The sequence below is a fragment of the Odocoileus virginianus genome, chromosome 33 (assembly GCF_023699985.2).
Source record: "Odocoileus virginianus isolate 20LAN1187 ecotype Illinois chromosome 33, Ovbor_1.2, whole genome shotgun sequence".
Lineage (NCBI taxonomy): Eukaryota > Metazoa > Chordata > Mammalia > Artiodactyla > Cervidae > Odocoileus > Odocoileus virginianus.
In genome coordinates, this window is record NC_069706.1 from 1364573 (window position 1) to 1384069 (window position 19497).

The 19497-nt window shown below is 40.9% G+C and overlaps 1 protein-coding gene across 2 annotated transcripts in view; it reads right to left on the reverse strand.

Annotated features, from left to right (window-relative positions):
* Positions 1 to 19109, reverse strand: part of MEIOB (meiosis specific with OB-fold) — a 32084-nt gene extending 12975 nt beyond the window's left edge. The window contains exons 1-8 of one of the 2 annotated variants that reach the window (XM_070460481.1): positions 18939 to 19109; positions 14762 to 14838; positions 13031 to 13088; positions 9148 to 9279; positions 7335 to 7407; positions 3315 to 3510; positions 996 to 1096; positions 76 to 128 (exon numbers count right to left, since the gene is read on the reverse strand). In XM_070460481.1, the coding sequence (XP_070316582.1) occupies positions 76 to 128; positions 996 to 1096; positions 3315 to 3510; positions 7335 to 7407; positions 9148 to 9279; positions 13031 to 13088; positions 14762 to 14830 (682 nt within the window). In that variant the 5' untranslated portion in view covers positions 14831 to 14838; positions 18939 to 19109. The remainder of the gene's footprint in view (positions 1 to 75; positions 129 to 995; positions 1097 to 3314; positions 3511 to 7334; positions 7408 to 9147; positions 9280 to 13030; positions 13089 to 14761; positions 14839 to 18938) is intronic. The other variant, XM_070460480.1, reaches the window with a different exon arrangement.
* Positions 19110 to 19497: the final 388 nt, after the last annotated feature.

Consider the following 19497-nt stretch of genomic DNA (forward strand, 5'->3'; position numbering starts at 1 on the left):
AAGCCATTTTAAAATTATTACACTGGAGGATAAAAAATTACAAATATTGAACACAATCATTGAAGTATGCGATACCTGTTTCTTGTGGCACCCAGCTTTGTGCAAGTAGAATAGATTCACTATCCCAACTGCATGTGTGAAAAAAGAAGTGACAAAAATAAAATACATTAGAAAACACTGACAGTGACCATGCTATTTATCAGAAAAAGGATGTCTTAATGGCTGAGGTTAATAATCTCCCATGTGGTCCAAGGCACAAGGAAAGGTCTTGGTTTTTCCTGCATTTTTCAGGGCTACTCTGCCTATTTCACAGAAAATTTAACACTTTTGGAAATCATTCCTTCAGCACATCCACCTCTAACAACTTCTGCTCCTGCCATTCCCTCTTTTCCTATCACCCAGGTCACTCCACACTAGTTAGAACTGAGTAACTATAAGTCTAAAAATTGTGAAGTCACTCTTTCATGCCATTAAGGGATTATCCCCATAATGGATAAACTGCTTGAGGAAACTGATGGATTGAAGACCTGTTTCAAATTCAATCTTGCATCTAAACAACACCATAGTATTCCCTGGGATGCTTCAGGGTGTAGCCCTGTCCCACATCTGACACACTGGGAGCTCCCACAGAACCCAATCTGTGACAAAACTTTCTTCACCATCTTCCCATGGCCTGGCTCCAGAGTACCACCCAATGGATCACAGAAAGTCTGTCTTGTTCTTTATCAATGGGACTTAGTAAATGATTATTTGTCACAAAAGAGTATGATAGTAAGAATCCATCTATGAAATTCCATGCCATCAAAAGATCTCATTTTAAGGTAATCATAGACTGTAATGACTGGACACACAAGAGGAAGGTTTATTTTTAATACCATTTCCTCCTATCATCACTCCTCTCCTGATATGACACCCATCACCTCTTGATGAGATGAAATGTTCTGACTTGGTGATAATGGCACAGATTTCAGTTTGGAACAGATGTGGGGAGTTACCATATCATTGCAAAAGAAGACTCTGTCTCATCATAGAGTTTAACTTCACACCTCTGGCCTTTTCTTCGGTCTGAAGTTGTAAAGTATTTTGGCTCTCCAACCTTACAAATGGAAGGAAATGGTTACTCTTCTTCACCTATAGCCGTAGAGGTACTTAAATGTTTATTGATGGAAATACTCAAATGTTTACCTTTTAAACAACAAATTAGAAATATCAAAACAGTGAGACTCAGTAATATGTATTTAAAAGCATCTTCTACCTCTAGACTAGGTATATTTAAGTTGAAAGGTACACACACTGATTGAAGAGAGACACAGACATATGTGCTTCAAAGACTGTGGGGCCTTTTCAACATGTCAGAACAAACACTCCATGACATGCCCCTGGGTGACAGCTGTGTGGATTCACTGAGGGTAGAAGATACCTTTCAATGTCTGTGTGTCCCCATGGCTTAGCACAGGGCCCGCATGGAGCTCAGTGATTGGATGGATTTGCCTCTCCAGGCATCTTGCTGGCCCAGGTACAGGTTATCAATAACTACTTTGCTGCCTTCATAGGGATCAGCTGGAAGAACCACATGAGGGATAATAATGGGAATGTGTGTTGATATACTCTCTGATTCAGTCCACACTGTGGTGTAAGAGAATTCATGATGGAGGTGAACTCAGGGGCCCCTCTGTGTCCTCAGGGAGTTCCCAATTGGACCAGCAGGCTCCTCTGACGGCTACATAGCAATGGCTCAAGCATGGACAGTCCGCTGCCCCCTGTGCACGGCCTCCATGATCTATTGTCAGGACTGAGCTCCACGGGAAGGGGCTGGAGAAAGTCACACCTGCCCACAGAGGAGAAGGTTTACAGACAGAGTCAGAGGACAGGACAGCCTGTCACAGCAAGCAAGGAAGTGACATGAAAAGGAGCTTTAAAGGGAAGAGACCTAAGCAGAGGTGAGACAGAAGAAAGAACAGGCTAAATTAAAATGTAAAGAAAAGGAAATATAAGAGGGATGGAAGCAAAATGGGAGAAGAAAGGCATGAAAATAAAATAATATAAACCTATGAAAGGTGGTACCAGACTCAAAGAGTGGAGGCTGGAAATGGAACATGGAAAAATCTGTTGCAGGTTTTTGTTTATTTGTTTATTTTAATTTATTTGGCTGCACCAGGTCTTAGTGGCAACATGCGGAATCTTCAATTGTGGTGAGATCTAATTCCCTAACCAGGGGTTGAACCTGGGCCCCTGCATTGAAAGTGTGGAGTCTTAACCACCAGACCATCAGGGAAGTCCCATGCAGGTTTTATATTCATACTGAGTTTTAGAAAATTCTTACTACATTGTAATACAATGGCATTACATAGAATTTCAGAGAAATTGAGAGGTCATATTCTGCCTTTAAGTAAGATTGAACCTAAGTTGCCCAGAAAGGAATTTTTCTGATTGTCAAGATTGCCATGTAGGGTGTTTATTCCTCATTCCTGACTGATGGCAAGTGCTTACTGAGTGGCAGGCACTGTGCTAGGTTGGGTTGGGGTGGTGCCTCTGTTGGACTGTCACTGGGGATGATTGACACTCTTGCAGTTATTTAACATGGAAATGAATTAGCAAGTACTTACAACATTAACTACAAGTATCTAAATCTATTTCCCTCCCTTTCCCCCCCCCCCCCTCCGGTTACCATCATTCTGTATACTGAAGAATTGTTGCTCCTTTATTTTTATTTGTTTACTTCATTTTGTGGAAATTTGCTCCCTGTCAAGTGACTCTAGTCTATCCAATGGAGTTCAAAACTTGCTGTATTGCTAAGAGGGAGGTGTGGACGCAAAAGGTGGTGAGACACTCCTTGGAACTCCAAGGACTGTTTTTCTGCCCTGCTTTCCAGCACCGATAACTCACAGGGCCCCTACCACAGCACCCCGGGTTTCTCGCTCTGTTCCCCCATCTCAGGGCAGCTCTGAGAACATGCACTGAATTAATTCCTTGATTTATTCAACATACACTCTTTAAAAGAACTTCCTGGAGATAGTCAAGTCAATGAATTTACTCTTTCTATTCATGCCTTTGTTTAACTGAAGTATGAAAAGCTCTCATATAGTTAGTGAATCATTTATGACTGTGTGCTGCATTTAACATTCAAATACAATATTATTTTGCTACTCATTCTCAGGTAAAATGCTACTTTCCTTTAATTTTCTAAATTCAACTGAGGATGGATCAAGATATAGAGGAAATTTTACTTCAGTGATTATTAATTTCCTAACACAAATACTATGCTAGACCTCCTCCACCAAATTGAACTGGGCTTTGTTGGGGTTTTAACTTACCGACCTCACAGCTGCAAGGACATTAATAATTTTCCCATCAAGACTGTGTCCATTCGCAACAATGTCACCCAGTGAATAATAATCACAAGACTCTTTAACAGGTAAGTATATCAAAGAAAGTAACTTGGCATCCACTTCGTAACGGGAACAGAGTTTCACCGTTGAGTGATTCTCACTGAGCAATAGTTTATAATCACTAAATTGTAAAAACACACACACAAAGTTAATATCAAATGATTTCTAAAAGAAAAATATTTCAAAGTTTACAGCTAAATTTTGGCTGTAATTTGAACTATTATTTTAAAAACTATATTAAGATTTATACTTTTCACTCTTAGAAACATTGAAAAACTGTAAAATACTTTTTGTATAAAACCTATTTGCATTAAGAAAGTGTTTTAAACACCACTTTGCTGCTTTGAGTGCTAATTGCAGCATGTGGGATCCCTGTTGCAGCACGTGGGCTTAGTTGTCCTACCACACGTGGGATCTTAGTTTCCTGATCAGGGATTGAACCTGCATCCACGGCATTTGAAGGTGGATTCTTAACCAGTGGACCACCAGGGAAGTCCTCTTAGAAACACTGAAAAACTGTAAAATACTTTTTGTATAAAATCTATTCTCACTAAGAAAATGTTTTAAAGACCAATTAGTGTCTGAGTTTCAAGCACACTAATAGTCTGATCTTGCCCAATAATCTGAGTTTCAGTTTCTTTCTTTGTAAAAAAAAAATTTTTAAAAAGGATGTAAAAGCACTCTAAAACATTGTGTGTTAGGGGGTGATTGAGTTCCATCTCTGTGACACTGACTGTGCCACCTACATGCTTTCCTGACCTCTTTGGAGCTCTATGGGCTTCCCTGATAGCTCAGTTTGTAAAGAATTAGCCTGCGGTGCAGGAGACCCCAATTTGATTGCTGGGTCAGGAAGATCCGCTGGAAGGGATAGACTACCCACTCCAGTATTCTTGGGCTTTCCTTGTGGCTCAGCTGGTAAAGAATCTGCCTACAATGTGGGAGACCTGGGTTCAATCCCTGGGTTGGGAAGATCCCCTGGAGAAGGGAAACGATACCCACTCAGTATTCTGGCCTGGAGAATTCCAAGGACTATACAGGGTCACAAAAAGTCAGACAGGACTGAGTGACTTTCACTCTCACTTTTGGAGCTCTGTAGGAACAGATGCACCGTATGTACACGCTGAACTTGAGGTGCTCTTCCCTTTGGCCAATTAACTCCCAAGTGTGCTCCACAGAGCCTCTTTCTTACCCTCTATTCCAGCCACCCCCGCCTCCTCCCCCGATACTGCTTTAGGTGTTTACCTCATAACTTCTTACCCAAATTACTGTCTTGTCTCCTAAGCTTCATTCCCCTACAGTTGGTCCTCCTCAGGTAGCCAAAGTGACCTTCCTAAACCATGAATATGAATATTTTATTTCCCAGTTCAAAGATCTTCTGGGCTAGCTATCACCAAAGAATGAAACTGATACAAAAAGCAAAGCTGTCTGTGAAGGGTCTCCACTTCCCTCTCTTGCTTCTTCTCCTGCTGTTCCCCTACCTATACTCCAGCCACATCAGATTCCGAGGCTATGAAACTGCCATTTTAGAGGGAAAGAAAGTTGAGTATCAACAGTTTCATGAGGTTCAGACGACTAACTGTTCTGGAAAAGGCCGGGAGATTTTGTGTTTGTCCCCTTTGCCAGGAGTGCTCTTCCCCTTCACTCACGCCTTCGCTCCACAAACACTTCCTGAGAGCCAACTATCTGCTAGACAGCAGTCCAGGCCCGGGGGATAAGTGGTGAGGAAGACAGACAAGATCTATGACCTCACAGTGCTCACATGCGTGAGAGGGAGACAGACAAGAACGATTAATCAAATGATTCAGGCTTGTGATCAGTGTCACTTGCTAAGTTGCTTCAGTTGTGTCCAACTTTTTCCAACCCCATGAACTGTATGTAGCCTGCCAGGCTCCTCTGTCCATAGGATTTTCCCAGGCAAGAATACTGGAGTGGGTTGCCATTTCCTTCTCCAGAGGATCTTCCTGACCCAGGGATAGAACCCACGTCTCTTGTGTCTCCTGCATTGGCAGGCAGGTTCTTTACCACTAGCGCCACCGTTATGATGGTACCTATAACCCTGTGTACAGGACTAAGTCATAGTAATGGGAACTGAATGGGCTACTATGGAGTAGATGTGGAAGACCTAAGGAGGTGACATTTAAGCTGACACTTGAGTGAAAAGTGAAAGTCGCTCAGTTGTGTCAGACTTTATGACCCCATGGATACGACCCCGTGGATTATACAGTCCATGGAATTCTCCAGGCCAGAATACTGGAGTGGATATCGGTTCCCTTCTCCAGGGGACGTTCCCAACCCAGGGATGGAACCCAGGTCTCCTGCATTGCAGGTGGATTCTTTACCAGCTGAGCCACAAGGGAAGCCCAACACTTGAGTGAGAAGAGCAAATAAGACTGTTCTCTGCAGAGGGACGTGAACACGCCATGCTGTTAGCGTAGAATGAGCCAGGATGTTCACAAAGCAAGGACTTTCCATGTGGCTGCAGATAAATGAGGCCTGTAAGATGAGGTCAAAAGGTGTGCAGGCGCATGTAGTAGAGACTGCTGTGCCCACCTGGGCCCTTCACCAGCTACACCCTCTCTCCAGATCTGCCCTCGGCCAGAAGTGCCTCCACCAGAGCATGGGCAGACTTCAGCCAACAACCTGTAAATTCAGGGTACCAAAGCCCAGGCCCTTTTCTTCAGAGGGTAGCACTCTGAGGTGCAACTGATGCTCCAGAGCTCCCACCCGGGTCAGGATGAGGTGGGGCTCCTGCTGAACCTGCCGCTTTGTTACCCCTTCCTCCCTCATGGCTGTCTTTCCAGGCTGCTGCTTTTTTTTTTTTTTTTTTTAGACTTTTGTATACCTTTAATGAGGAAAATGGAGTTTTGTACAACACCACAGGTCCATATCCTGACGGTAAGGAAGTGTACCTCCATATGGCATCAGATCCCTGCTACAAGCAGGATTCTAAGAAAAGAAGATGAAAAGTGAAAGTGAACTCACTCAGTTGTGTCCGACTCTTTGTGACCCCATGGACTGTAGCCTACCAGGTTCTTCCCTCCAAGGGATTTTTTAAGCAAGAGTACTGGAGTGGGTTGCCATTGCCTTCTCCATCCAGGCTGCTTCTGAGAGCTCTGCCTCAACAAACCATCTGCAGAGAAGTCTTCTCTGAACTCTGCTTCCAGGGAACCTGAACTAAGAGAGTAAACCATGTGAAGAGAGTCATAAACTGAGATGTAAAATGGATATATGACTTCTAAGATTTATTTTTTCACTCTTCAGGTTTAATATGGTGAGTCACATTTCTGTAAATCTAAGAATGAAAAGTGAAGTGTTAGTTGCTCAGTCTTTGCAACCCCATGGACTGGGGCTCACCAGGCTCTTCTGTCCATGGGATTCTCCAGGCAAGAATACTGGGGTAGGTTGCCATTTCCTTCTCCAGGAGATCTTCCTGACCCAGGGATCAAACTCGGGTCTCCTGCATTGCAGGCAAACTCTTTACCGTGTGAGCCACCAGGGAAGAATGAGAATCAACATATTAAAAATAAAGTCACTTCCTATGTGATCCTATGTCAAGGTAAATTATTTCATAATCAAAAATAAATACTGTGTGGCAGAATTAAACTCTGAATTTTCAACCTGAAGTACACATATCTTTAGTAAGTGAAAAAAATGAAAGTGTTAGTCACTCAGTTGTGTCCGACTCTTTGCGACCCCATGGACTGTAGCCTGCCAGGCTTCTCTGTCCATGGAATTATCCAGGCAAGAATACTAGAGTGGGTAGCCACTGCCTTCACCAGGGGATCTTCCCGACCCAGGGATAGAACCCATGCCTTGCAGGCAGGTTCTTTACCATCTGAGCCACTGGGGAAGCCCCTACACCACTCCCAGCTAATCTGACACACACAAACCTATTAGTAATAATCATTCTGGCACAAAGGTTGTTGACCTCTGTGCTGGATTTACCTAGGAGTTGCAGGACTGAACTTTTCTTCTCTTTCTAATTCCTTTGTTTGGATCAGAGGATTCTCAATAATCACTGTAACAGAGGGGAAAATATGATGCTATTACCAAAAAAGTAACAGGATAAATTTAAAAAACAAGTGTACGTAACAGTGAACATTACAATATTATTTCTAATTTTGAGTTGCTTTAATATTCTTCAAAATTGTTTTTTTTTTTGTTTGTTTTGCTGTGACCAGTGGAATCCTAGGGTATGACCAATCAATTTGGTCTCATGATATTTCTTATACTTTGTGTTTAAATTCTGACATATGACCTGCATTAATATTCTTTTGTTAAAAAAATATTACTTTGTTGACTAGTTATACAGAACATTTGATGTGGTTACAACATGTCCTGCTATAAAATGAACACTTAAATTGATCTTCACCCAATTCACAGTTGTTCTCAAAAACAACAGTGGTAGTTAGAAAGAGCAGTGCAAAATCTGGGTCCTGATTTGAAACTTACAACTTATAGGCTTTATGACTTAATAGTTTAGGGTTTCCATTTCCTATAGTCTATGTTAGACATTTTGTGCTGCATTTTGTTAATTCCTCACACAACCATCCCTTTATTATCCCTTTTTCCAAGTGAAGAAATTGAGGTTCACAGAGGTTAAATAATTTTCTTGAGGTGTTATATCTAGAAAGTAGTAGAGTTAAAATTGTTTTGATTCAAAAATCTATAATCTTTTTACTCAGCCACAGAAAACTCTTATTTAGTTTTATAAGCATCGTCAGATTTACATCCTTATAATCCCTCATCTCACTCGTCCTGACAACAAGCATCAGTGTAGAATGCAGGTTACCATCGAATGTATCTTCAGCTCTAGGTAAGTGTTGTTCTGGCACGCATCCACAGATGCTTCTGCTTGTCCGGGGCCCTGAGACATCTGCAGAGTTTTCTGCCTTCACAGTCCATATGTCCAATTACCTTATTATTCAGTTAGCAAGATACTATATAACCCTGAAGTTAATAGTATGATTGGGTGCTGAGTAATCAGTATGGGTAATAGGATGCTCGATATTGCAGGATTAGAGAGGAGTAGTTTAATTGTCTGTGTTACTCTTTCTCTTCTTTTTTCTACCATGAAAGAGAGCTGGTATACTGCTTTCTTGTTTATTGTATGAGGCTAGAGCTGTTATCTATTGAGTGACTAAGTTCTACACTTCATACCAGGCACACTAACTCATTTAAGATTCATAAGAATCTACTGGGTATTAATTCACAGTTGAGGCTCAACAAGATTATGAAATTTTCTCAAAGCCACTATATAAATAAGTGTTAGTATTTGGATTTGAATCCAGATCTACCTGTTCTCAAAGTCTTGTTCTTTTGAATATACTATACTGTACTATCACAGAGATACTGGGGTAGGTAGAGGATATGAAGATTTGCTATTTTAGACTAAAAGTTTCTTAAAATTCCATCAAAAATTCATGTCATCTTTTATCAAAGTCTACTTAGCAGTTCCATTATATGTTTACAAAAAGATAAATGATTACAGTCACAAGAGGGACTGATGCAAAGTGAAATAGAAATAAACCAAAGATTATAGAGCTCCTAGTAAAAGTATGTGATTATTCTGTTTGTAGTTTCAACTGAATGCTGAATGCCTTGTATTATACTCTTAACACTTGACTTTTTTCTGATAAGATTCTTGAGAATAAGAATTGTGTCTTATTTCACTCCGATGCCCTCAGTGTAGTCACCACAAACATATCATGGGAATAATACTGTAAGAGAAACAGTTTAAGAATCAGTGCCAACTTACCACATTCACCGAGCCTAAAGCTGTCAGAAAGTGATCTTATGTAATCTTCACTGCCCCAGGATGTTGCATTTACAAAATGGGTTGTTGAATCACGGATGGTGAAACTGAAAGTGTACCTTTCTGATCCAATATCTAAGGGAAAACCAAGGCTTTTATTTTTCAGATGAAAAGTTTTAATTTTAAACAAAGGTGATTATTATGATGCTAAAACACTCAAACAAATGATATAAAAATTATTTCAGATATAAATTCTACAACGTTATGCTTTAAGAATTGCAAAGCTGCCAAGGTAGGTAATTCACCTCACTGTGACCTCTCTGTTCCCTTCCCCTAGTTACCTCTATATTCAGAGGGAAATAACATGGAGGTTTGAACCATCCTGATTTTAGTTTATATTCTCCATTTCTCTCTTACTGTTGTTTTAACCTAAGTCATAATTCAGATCTAAATTATTTCAAAACAAATAAATGTGTGCTAGCTAAAATATACCACTAGGGGTCAGTAAGCACTTCTTTCCAGAATAAATTCCAAAATAAATTTCTTTATTGTTGTTGCTAATTTAAAAAGTAATATAATGAATGGATAAAGAAGATGTGGTACATATATAATCAATCTGATTTTGGTGTTGACCATCTGATAATGCCCATGTGTAATGTGTTAAAAGTATTAGTCATTCAATCGTGTCCGACTTTTTGGGACCCCATGGACTATAGCCCGCCAGGCTCTTCTGTCCATGGAATTCTCCAGGCAAAAATATTGGAGACACAAAATACAAAAATACTGGAGGAGGGTTGTCATTCCCTTCTCTAGAGGATCTTCCCAACCCCGGGATCAAACCCAGGTCTCCCGCTTCGCAGGCAAATTCTTTACCACTTGAGCCACCAAAGAATCCTGTCCATGTGTAGAATCAGCCATAAAAATAATGAATTTTAGTCAGTTCTAGTGAAATGGGTGAACCTACAGCCTATTAAACAGAGTGAAGTAAGTTTGAAAGAGAAAAACAAATATCGTATACTAACATATATGTATGGAATCTAGAAAAGTGGCATTGATTATCTTATTTGTAGGGAAGACATAGATGTAGAGAACGGACTTGTGGACACAGTGGGGGAAGAAGAGTGTGGAATGAATGGAGAAAGTAGCATTGACATATATACACTATCATGTGTAAAACAGATAGCTGGTGAGAAGCTGCTATTTAACTGAGAGCCCAGCCTGGTGCTCCATGATGACCTAGAGGGGTGAGATTGGGGGAGGGGAAGGAGACTCAAGAGGGAGGGGAATGTATGTATAACTATGTCTTATTCACATTGTTGTATGGCAGAAATTAACATAATATTGTGAAGTAATTTTCCTTCCATTAATAAATTTAAAAATTTTAAAAAGAAATACAAACAGCATGATACTGACACAAAAACAGACACACAGATCAGTGAAATAGGATAGAAAGCCCAGAAATAAACCCACACAATTACAGTCAATTAGTCTACAACAAAGGAGGCAAGAATATACAATGGCAAAAAGACAGTTTCTTCAATAAGTAGTGCTGGGAAAACTGAACAGTTACATGTAGAAGAGTGAAATTAGAACATTCTCTAATACCATATACAAAAATAAACTCAAAATGGATTAAAGACCTAAATGTAAGACCAGGTATCATGAAACTCCTAGAGAAAAACATAGGCAGAACATACTTTGACATAAATTATAGCAGTACTTTATTGGATCCATTCCTAAAATAAAAATAAAAAAGTGGAAACTAATTAAACTTAAATGCTTTTGCATAGCAAAGGAAAAGATAACCTACTGAATGGGAAAAATAATAGGGATTGATATCCAACATAAATCTTCAGCTCATACAGCTCAACATAAAAAAACCCTAACAACAACAACAAAAAAAACCCTAACAACCCAATTTAAAAAAATAGGAAGAATTGAATAGGCATTTTTTCCAAACAGGAAATGCAGATGGCCAACAGGCACATGAAAAGATGCTCAACATCACTAATTATCACGAAAATATAAATTAAAACCACAATGAGCTATTCCCTCACACCTGTCAGAATGACTATCGTCATAAAGAATGCAAATAGGGGCCTTCCTTGGTGGCTCAGTGGTAAAAGAATCCACCTGCCAATGCAGGGTACATGGGTTCGATCCCTGGTTCAAGAAAGATCCCAGATGTCGCATGGCAACTAAGCCTGGGAGCCACAACTACTGAGCCCACCTGCTGCAACTACTGAAGTCCCACACCCTAGAGCAGACACAGCAATGAGAAGCCCGAGAACAGCAGCTAGAGAAAGCAAAGAGTAGCCCCTGCTCACCACAACTAGAGAAAGCCTGTGCACAGCGACAAGGACCCAGCACAGCCAAAAATAAAAGAGATAAATATATAAAAAATCAAATCAAAAAAGAAATTTTCCCTTTAATATGGTATACATGTGTGTAATGCTCACTCAGTAGTTTCTGACTCTCTGCAACCCTATGGACTGTAACCTGCTAGGTTCCTCTGTCCCTGGAATTCTCCAGGCAAGAATACTGGAGTGGGTAGCCATTTCCTTCTTCAGGGGATCTTTGTGACCCAGGGACTGAACCCAGGTCTACTGCATTGCAGGCGGATTCTTTACCACTGAGCCACCAGGGAAGCCCACCTGTCACTATACCACAAGTCAATTAACACAGCCACAATTACTCAGGTGATTCAAATAAAATTGTCTTCTGTCAAAATTACTGGCTGGCTAACTAGAGCTCTGATTCCCTCAAGCTGTATCAAAGGATTTATACCATACCCTTTAATAAAAAGCACTGACACTTTAGAAGTTAGTAATAGTGTATTGCTACTTTTGGTATTCTATATTGTATCTCTGCATGTAAACTATAAAAGTCTGAAGATCGGTTGATTTTACTTATTTATTTTGGTCTCTGCTGCGGCACGTGGGATCTTCGGTCTTCCTCGCAGCATGTAGTTCCTTGACTAGAAATCAAACCTGGGCCCCCTGTATTGGGAGGTTGAAGTCTTAGCCATTGGACATCCGGGAACAGCCAGGGAAGTCCCTGAAGGTCAGTTGATTTTAAAAATCTGTTTTAGTCGTGGATTATATTTCCATAGTCCTAAAACTGTTGCACAGACAACTAAATAAGGACCACTAAAGCCAGACTTAACTGTATTTCCCACATATGAAAGATGATTTTTTCCCCCTTGAATCATTTAGTTCTTCAAATAAATACACAGATACTGCTGCATACTTCCCTCCCTCAACACTGTCTTGACATCCATGCTGGATGGCCTCCTACCACTTTCTGTTTTCTATGAGATTTACCTGTGTCCTTGTATCTGTTACTGACAGTTTACATGGCGTTTCTACTCTATGTTACACACTCTTACATGTAGAAGCTCATGTAAGTCTCATCCCAGCTTTGTTTACCCTGATTCTGTGGCTCTGCACAGGACAGACTCAGGGGTGAGCCCTGTCAATCTGGCTCCACGTCCATCCTCTCAGATGCTCTGATATCTGAGGATGATGAGAGAGACTACAACTTCTTTCTCCAGTCTTTACACTGGGTTTTGCACAAAAGAGGAGCTCAGAAAGTACACATTGATACACATTAATGAGCTGACCAATTTAACTAGCTATTTTAATACTGTATACACAGCTTTTAAAGTTATGCTTTAGAAATATCAAATAAAACCATTAAAATGATTTTAATGCCCTCACACATGTGGCCTTAAATCAAGTACTTTACCATGCAATAGAGAACATGGCCATTGCTCTTAGGGAGTTAAACAGGCATGACATATTTAATCACTTAAATATACTTTGTTGTAGTCATAAGCCACAGTTGATGAAAAATGAAGCAAAGAGTTAGTTAAATAGAACTCAGCTTTTTCTGTCTGGAAAGCCTTTGACATCTGTTTTTCCAATAACTATGCCGATTATTTTCTGAAAAACAAAAAGGTTATAGAAGACGAATATTAAACACAGATGGAGATGGTAAATTTAATTTCATGGACTTGTTATATTTTACTGGCTCTAACAAACATTTTTGACTAGGAACCATTTAAATGTATTTATTCCAGACAAACATCTAAAAGAACTTCATAAATGTTCATTCTACAAGGAATAGTACAAAGTAATAAGACAGTTAACTGCTATTACAAATATAATCATTTAATACTTAGTATGTTTCTACTTTATTTTCAATCACTAGGTGGAGCACAGTAACTGCCCTATGCTATCAATTCTTACTGAATTCATTCAAAGCACATGTATAATGCAATTTAATTTGCCATGGTCTTCAAAGCTTTCTTTTATATACGGGTTTCTAACAATCCACATAAAATTGCTTAGCTTCTTAATGCAAACATGCTGGACAGTAACATATATTAGATTGTAACAAAACTTGCATATCACTGCTAATAAATCTAAGCTCTAAAGTCCTAGATCTTAAAGGTATTAACATGTCTTTAATATTTTTAATGTTCTCTTTAGTGACTAACAAAGAAAAGTTAAATATTAAATATTTTAAAATACTTTTAAAAATAAAAATAACTATCTTTTTCTGAAAGGATGAACTTATATCACATAATTCTAGCAACTGACTTTAACCTTGCAATAATCTGTTCAATTTTAAATACATGCAAGCTTTTAAGACTACCACATCCTAGCTGAGCTATTAGCTAGTCTTATTATATTTAGACACACTGTTATTATTTTTTAAAATTCCATATGCTGCAGCTCTCACTGAATTTTGTTAGGAAAACAACTCATGGGAATATTGAGTAAAATTTTCTAACTGAAGAGGCAATTAGCAAAGAGTTTACCTTTCAAGAAAAACTGTAACAGTGATAATTATTTTTAACATTAATAAAGTTTAAATTGCAAACTATTAAAGTTATGTGTAATTTATTTCATTTTAAGAAATCTGATTTACACATTCCAAATGTAAACAGCAGACTGCTGGGGATAGGAAAGATAAGGGAGTATGATAATTGCTTTATAGTAAGTTCTTCACCTTATAATATGATTCCACCTAGATTCCTTTCAAATAAATAACAATCTTGGCAAATTTGAAATGACTGGTGCCCCCACAACCCTTCTCGCCAAAATTAATTTTCACACAATGATTTCAGAAACACATCTTTTGTGTACCTTTATGTCACAAAAGCAACATAATAACAAGTATTTCAGTATATAACTTGAACAGTTTGATTGGACAATAGACGCTGCTTAACAAAAATGCTTAATTTTGCCATGCTAAATTTGACTGCATATTAAATATTTAGTTTGTTGTTGTTCAGTCGTGAAGTTGTGTCTAACTTTTCGCTATATATAATTAATACAAATAAACTTCCAATAATTTTTAACAATTACTAGTCATATCTATAATCTCCTAATGTGCAGACAAAAAAAAGACTAATTTTCATTTAGCTGGCATAAATACAAAGAGGTTTAGGAGCATTTAATATCTAACAATCACTAGTACAATGAGTATCTGTATACTTGTCAATTATACAAGCATGTGTTGAAATGAATCAATAATGTTGACATACTGTAATATCACCACCTAAAGCTTCAACAGAGAACAGATGAACTACTGCACTGCTGAAACTTACCAGATTAGCCATATTTGGATGCAGATTTGAAAGTGCAGTAAAGTTCTTTGATGCAATGGAGTTGGCCATTCTTTTATCTGCATTTTAGAAAATATAATTTAGATGCATAAGTTAAACAACTGAAATAAATCTTGAAAAATTCCAAGACTGAAAAAAGAATTTATTTAGGAAAGTATGGGATATTCTCATTCTTTGGGAAAACTTCATTTAAGTGGCTGCACTAAATCTTAGTTGCAGCTTGTTAAGTCCTTCGATCTTCACTGCAGCATGAGGAACCTTCAGTCTATAGTTGTGGAAGGTGGGATTTTTAGTTGCAGCATGCAAACTCTTAGCTGTGGCATGTGGGATCTAGTTCCCTGACCGGGGATCGAATCCATGCCCCCTGCATTGGGAGCTCAGAATCTTAGCCACTGGACCACCAAGGAAGTTCCAGAAAAATTTTATATTACAACAGTGATATGTAAGTTAGATTCAACCTGTAAAAAGCATGTTTTTAAAAGGTCTTTTAAAGTTATGAATGATATAGTTAGGTTTCAATTTTTTTTTCATTTATTTTTATTAGTTGGAGGCTAATTACTTTACAATATGGTAGTGGTTTTTGCCATACATTGACATGAATCAGCCATGGATTTACATGTGTTCCCCATCCTGATCCTCCCTCCTGCCTCCCTCCCCATCCCATCCCTCCGGGTCTTCCCAGTGCACCAGCCCTGAGCACTTGTCTCATGCATCCAACCTGGGCTGGTGGTCTGTTTCACCCTTGATAGTATACTATTTCAATGCTATTCTCTCAGAACATCCCACCCTCGCCTTCTCCCTCAGAGTCCCAAAGTATGTTCTGTACATCTGTGTCTCTTTTTCTATTTTGCATATTGGGTTATCGTTACACTTTGCAAAAAAAAATTAGTCAATGTTTGAGCAAATTTAGAGTTTCAGATGAGAGATGATACAATGGGACATTTGCAGATTTAAATATTTATTACCATAAAGCCTACTTTAAAAAAAAAAAACATAGCAAAACTACACTGTAACCACCTTGAATCGTGCTTTTAGTTACACTGTGTATGGGGATAGGCAGTACTTCACCCTCCCCTCTACTGGTAAATAAGCTCCATCAGGGCAGAGGTAGCATCTTACACACAATTTGTGAGTGCATTTCAATGCTACCTTCCACATAAAAAGCAGTCAATAAACATGAGATAAATGAAACAGAGACTTGTCCCTCAACTTAGTCACTAGGAAAGGTTTTAGTGTAGTAATAACAGCTGTCAGCTACACCCAACTAGCAGATTTACTTGATTTCACTTCATTTTATGTGGTCTCTTTAACAGTGAATGCCCTCATCTCCAGGCTGTACACATCTCCAGTGTGTACTCCAGGACACATTGCATAGCATGTTTCAAGAAGGCTGCACAATTACTCAAATGTGATTTTGAATTCCAGCGCCACTAATTTGTAGTCAAATGTTTTGAATTACTGAGCTTTAATCTCCTCATCCAAAAAATATGGATAACATCTACCCTCCAAGGTTGTTGTGAGAATTCAAAATAGTGTACATAAAGAGCCAAGATGTCCACAGGTTCTTGACAGATGAGAACACTGCTTTTCATTCTTATCTAATGTAGCAGTTTCTGCATTCAAGCCAGAATAAACAATTTAGCAGTGTTAAGGTCCTACTTATTTTTCAGCTGAGTCTGATCTGGCTCACTATGCAATTTCAGTCTCTGAAATACTTACCAGCCTGACAGATTCATTCATTCATCCATCCACTCAGCCAACACTTATTGAGAGCCTGCCAAGAGCTAAACACTTGAGGTTAGAGAAGAAAAACTATTCAGTAGCCAGATTTTGTGTAAAAATACTATCCATCTACATACTGAGTTCTCCAAAATTTTACCCCTTAACATCTCTTGGTGGTTACTTACTTAGAGGAATATCACATGAACTCTTTGAAGTTCCTTCACTTCCTACTGTTAATCAAAATATACGGTGATATACTTTAGTGTCTGTCTACAAAAAGAAAATGACAACTTACTTCTCTAGGTTTTTGAGAAATACAAAATTAACATGAAATAAAGAGGCCAGTATGGTGATTAAGAGATTACAACCATTCATCAGCAACTGCTGTCCCTTCTATTTTCAAAATATATTTAAAAAGTCTCTGTTTATCCATCTCCAGTGCCATCTCCTCAGTCCAAGGGTCAGTCATTCCTCATCTAGAGTACTGCTATTACCTAATCTTATACATAGTTTATTCATTCAACATATATGAGTTGAGTGTCTGACATGTATCAGGTACTGAATCAGGACAGGAGGGGCGGCTCAGAGAAAAGCAAAAAAAAAAAAAAAAAACAGTGCCAGGTGTGGGGCTAGACATGTACAGCCCCAAGACCACAGACCCAGCTCCTTGACAAGGTAAAAGGGAAAGGCGGTGGAGGAACTAGTCCAGTTAACGTAAACTGGTGGCCAAGTCACAGGTAATAGTTGTAGAATGCCTATTATGAGGTTGGCCCTATACTAGAGACACTGGATACACATCATCTCCCCCCCACCCCCCACAGTTGATTACCACTCTCCAGATACCTCAGCAGCTCTCCTTTTCACAAATGGGACCTGGGACCTTGGCACACAGTTTCATCTTCCTCGAGCATCCTCTCCAATCCCACCCTCAGATCCTCCCAAGACAAGAGCTTTAACATTTTGCGGGTCTCAAAGAGAAGATCTTATCACCCTCCTTCAAGTATCCCCCAGCCTCCATTCCTTCTTTCAGCATTCTCAATTCCCTCATTACAGGATGGGGCTCAGGATGACAGGGCTGTGCCTTGCCTTGCCCTTACTGTGTCCTACAGTGCCTAGTTAGGCTAGCACCTCAGGCATAGTAGCTGCTAGCTATTTGTTGACTAAATTAATGAACGAGTCCTAAAAGAAACCGGATTTGTAATTTGAGAATAATATTGCTACAATTTACTTTCTGGGTAAACAGAATTTTAGTTACTAACTAATTTTACATTTATGTCCAGCATTTAAATTATAGAAACAAGTACAAATTGTAACCTACTATTCTAGATCAACAGAGCTTCCAAAGAGCTGGCATTGATGGTCCTATATAATCGTCTAGTTTATTCTACAGACCTGTGCTGGAGCTGCTACAGAGAAGTCATCTTATGTGGTTATTTCGGTACGTGAAAATCCCCCCAAACTTCCATCACAAACCAAAGACTTTTTTTTTTTTTTAACAAACTTTGACAAAGTTGGCCACCTTGCCGAGAGGGGAACAGTTGTTCAATTATTTTTATAAATCCAATTCAAGAGGGTAATTTTTACTCCTTCAGTGGGAACTCAGCAAATTTTGCATACTCTGGGTTGGCTATAAGAAAACGGGCAACCGGCCATCACCAGAGAACTCACCAGCGCAGAGACAAAAAGTGCGCTTGCTAGTAAACTTTCAAGGTAGTCTTAATTTTTTTTAACCAAACACTGCTTTGAAAAAAAGAACGAAAGAGAGGGAGGAAGGGACAAGACTTGCACACAGGGATTAAAAACCGTCCCTTTTAAACCCTTCACGTTTTAAAATGTACCTGAAGATTCCAAATCTAGGACACTCTAGAATAGGGAACACTGTGGAGAGGGCGCCCGAGGTGGCGGGGAGCGGGGTGTGAGTCGTGGGTGGGGGCCTCCAGGGCCGGTGCCCGTGCGCACGTGTCTGCACACACCTGTCAACCCCACAGAACGGCCGCGCGTCAGCCAGGCTGGGTGGGGTTGGGGGGAGCGGGCGGGTGATGCACTGAGTTAGTTACCTCAGGACGCGCTTATACCCCCGCATCGATTACACCCGCGCGTCTACGTTCGCCGCGCCACGCGGACGAGCACACTCCACCCGTGTCCTGTGTTCCTACATGACTGTGACTCCGCGGTCAGCTGCCCACTTCTCACCCGGGCTCGCACCCCGGCTCGCACCCCGGCGCGTCCCCCGAACCGCAACCCGCCGGCTTCCACCTCTCTAGGGCACCGGGGTGACCGCCACCCGAGGAGCCCGCGGGCAGCCTGGAAGGGAGACCGTTCCCACCGCAGACGGCGCGGCCCAGAGGTCTGCCCTCAGGAACAGACGACGGCCCGCCGCCAGCCGCCACCCGGCTTCACCTCAGCGTCCGCGCCGGCTGCTCCCGGGAGCGCTCACCTAGAAGCTCTCGCTCTTGGACAGCAGCCAGCCGCACGCAGGCCCCGCCCAGAAGCCTCCCCCGCTCGGCCGGAATTCGGCTTCTTCTTCACAGCGCGTTCTGCCCACAGTCCCAGCGCTCGACGGTCGCCGCGAGAGGACAGCCTTGGACCGTTAGCCCAAGCCCCGCCCCCGCCGATCTCAGACTCCGCCCACTCCTGGGCTCTCCCCAGCCCCCAAGTTCTGATCCCGCCTTCAGATCCGAGTCCACGCATGCCCCTCCCACCGACCTCAGACTCCACCCACGCCCTGACTCTGCCCCGCCCTCAGCTTCGACCCCACCCCGCCCCCCTCAGCAAACTCCGGTTCCACTCACTCCCTACCTGCCCCACCCAAGCTCTGATGACTCCGCCCACTCCTTGCCCCGCTCCGCCCCTCGCCCTGACTCCGCCCTCAGCCCTGCCCTTCGGCTCCCGACGCCTTGAGGGTCGCCGCCCCTCTGCAGTCTGGGTCTTGAGGACAGAGACTCTGGGAGACTGGCCGCGAGTGGTTCCCGTTTCTTTGCTTTCCCAGGGGCCTG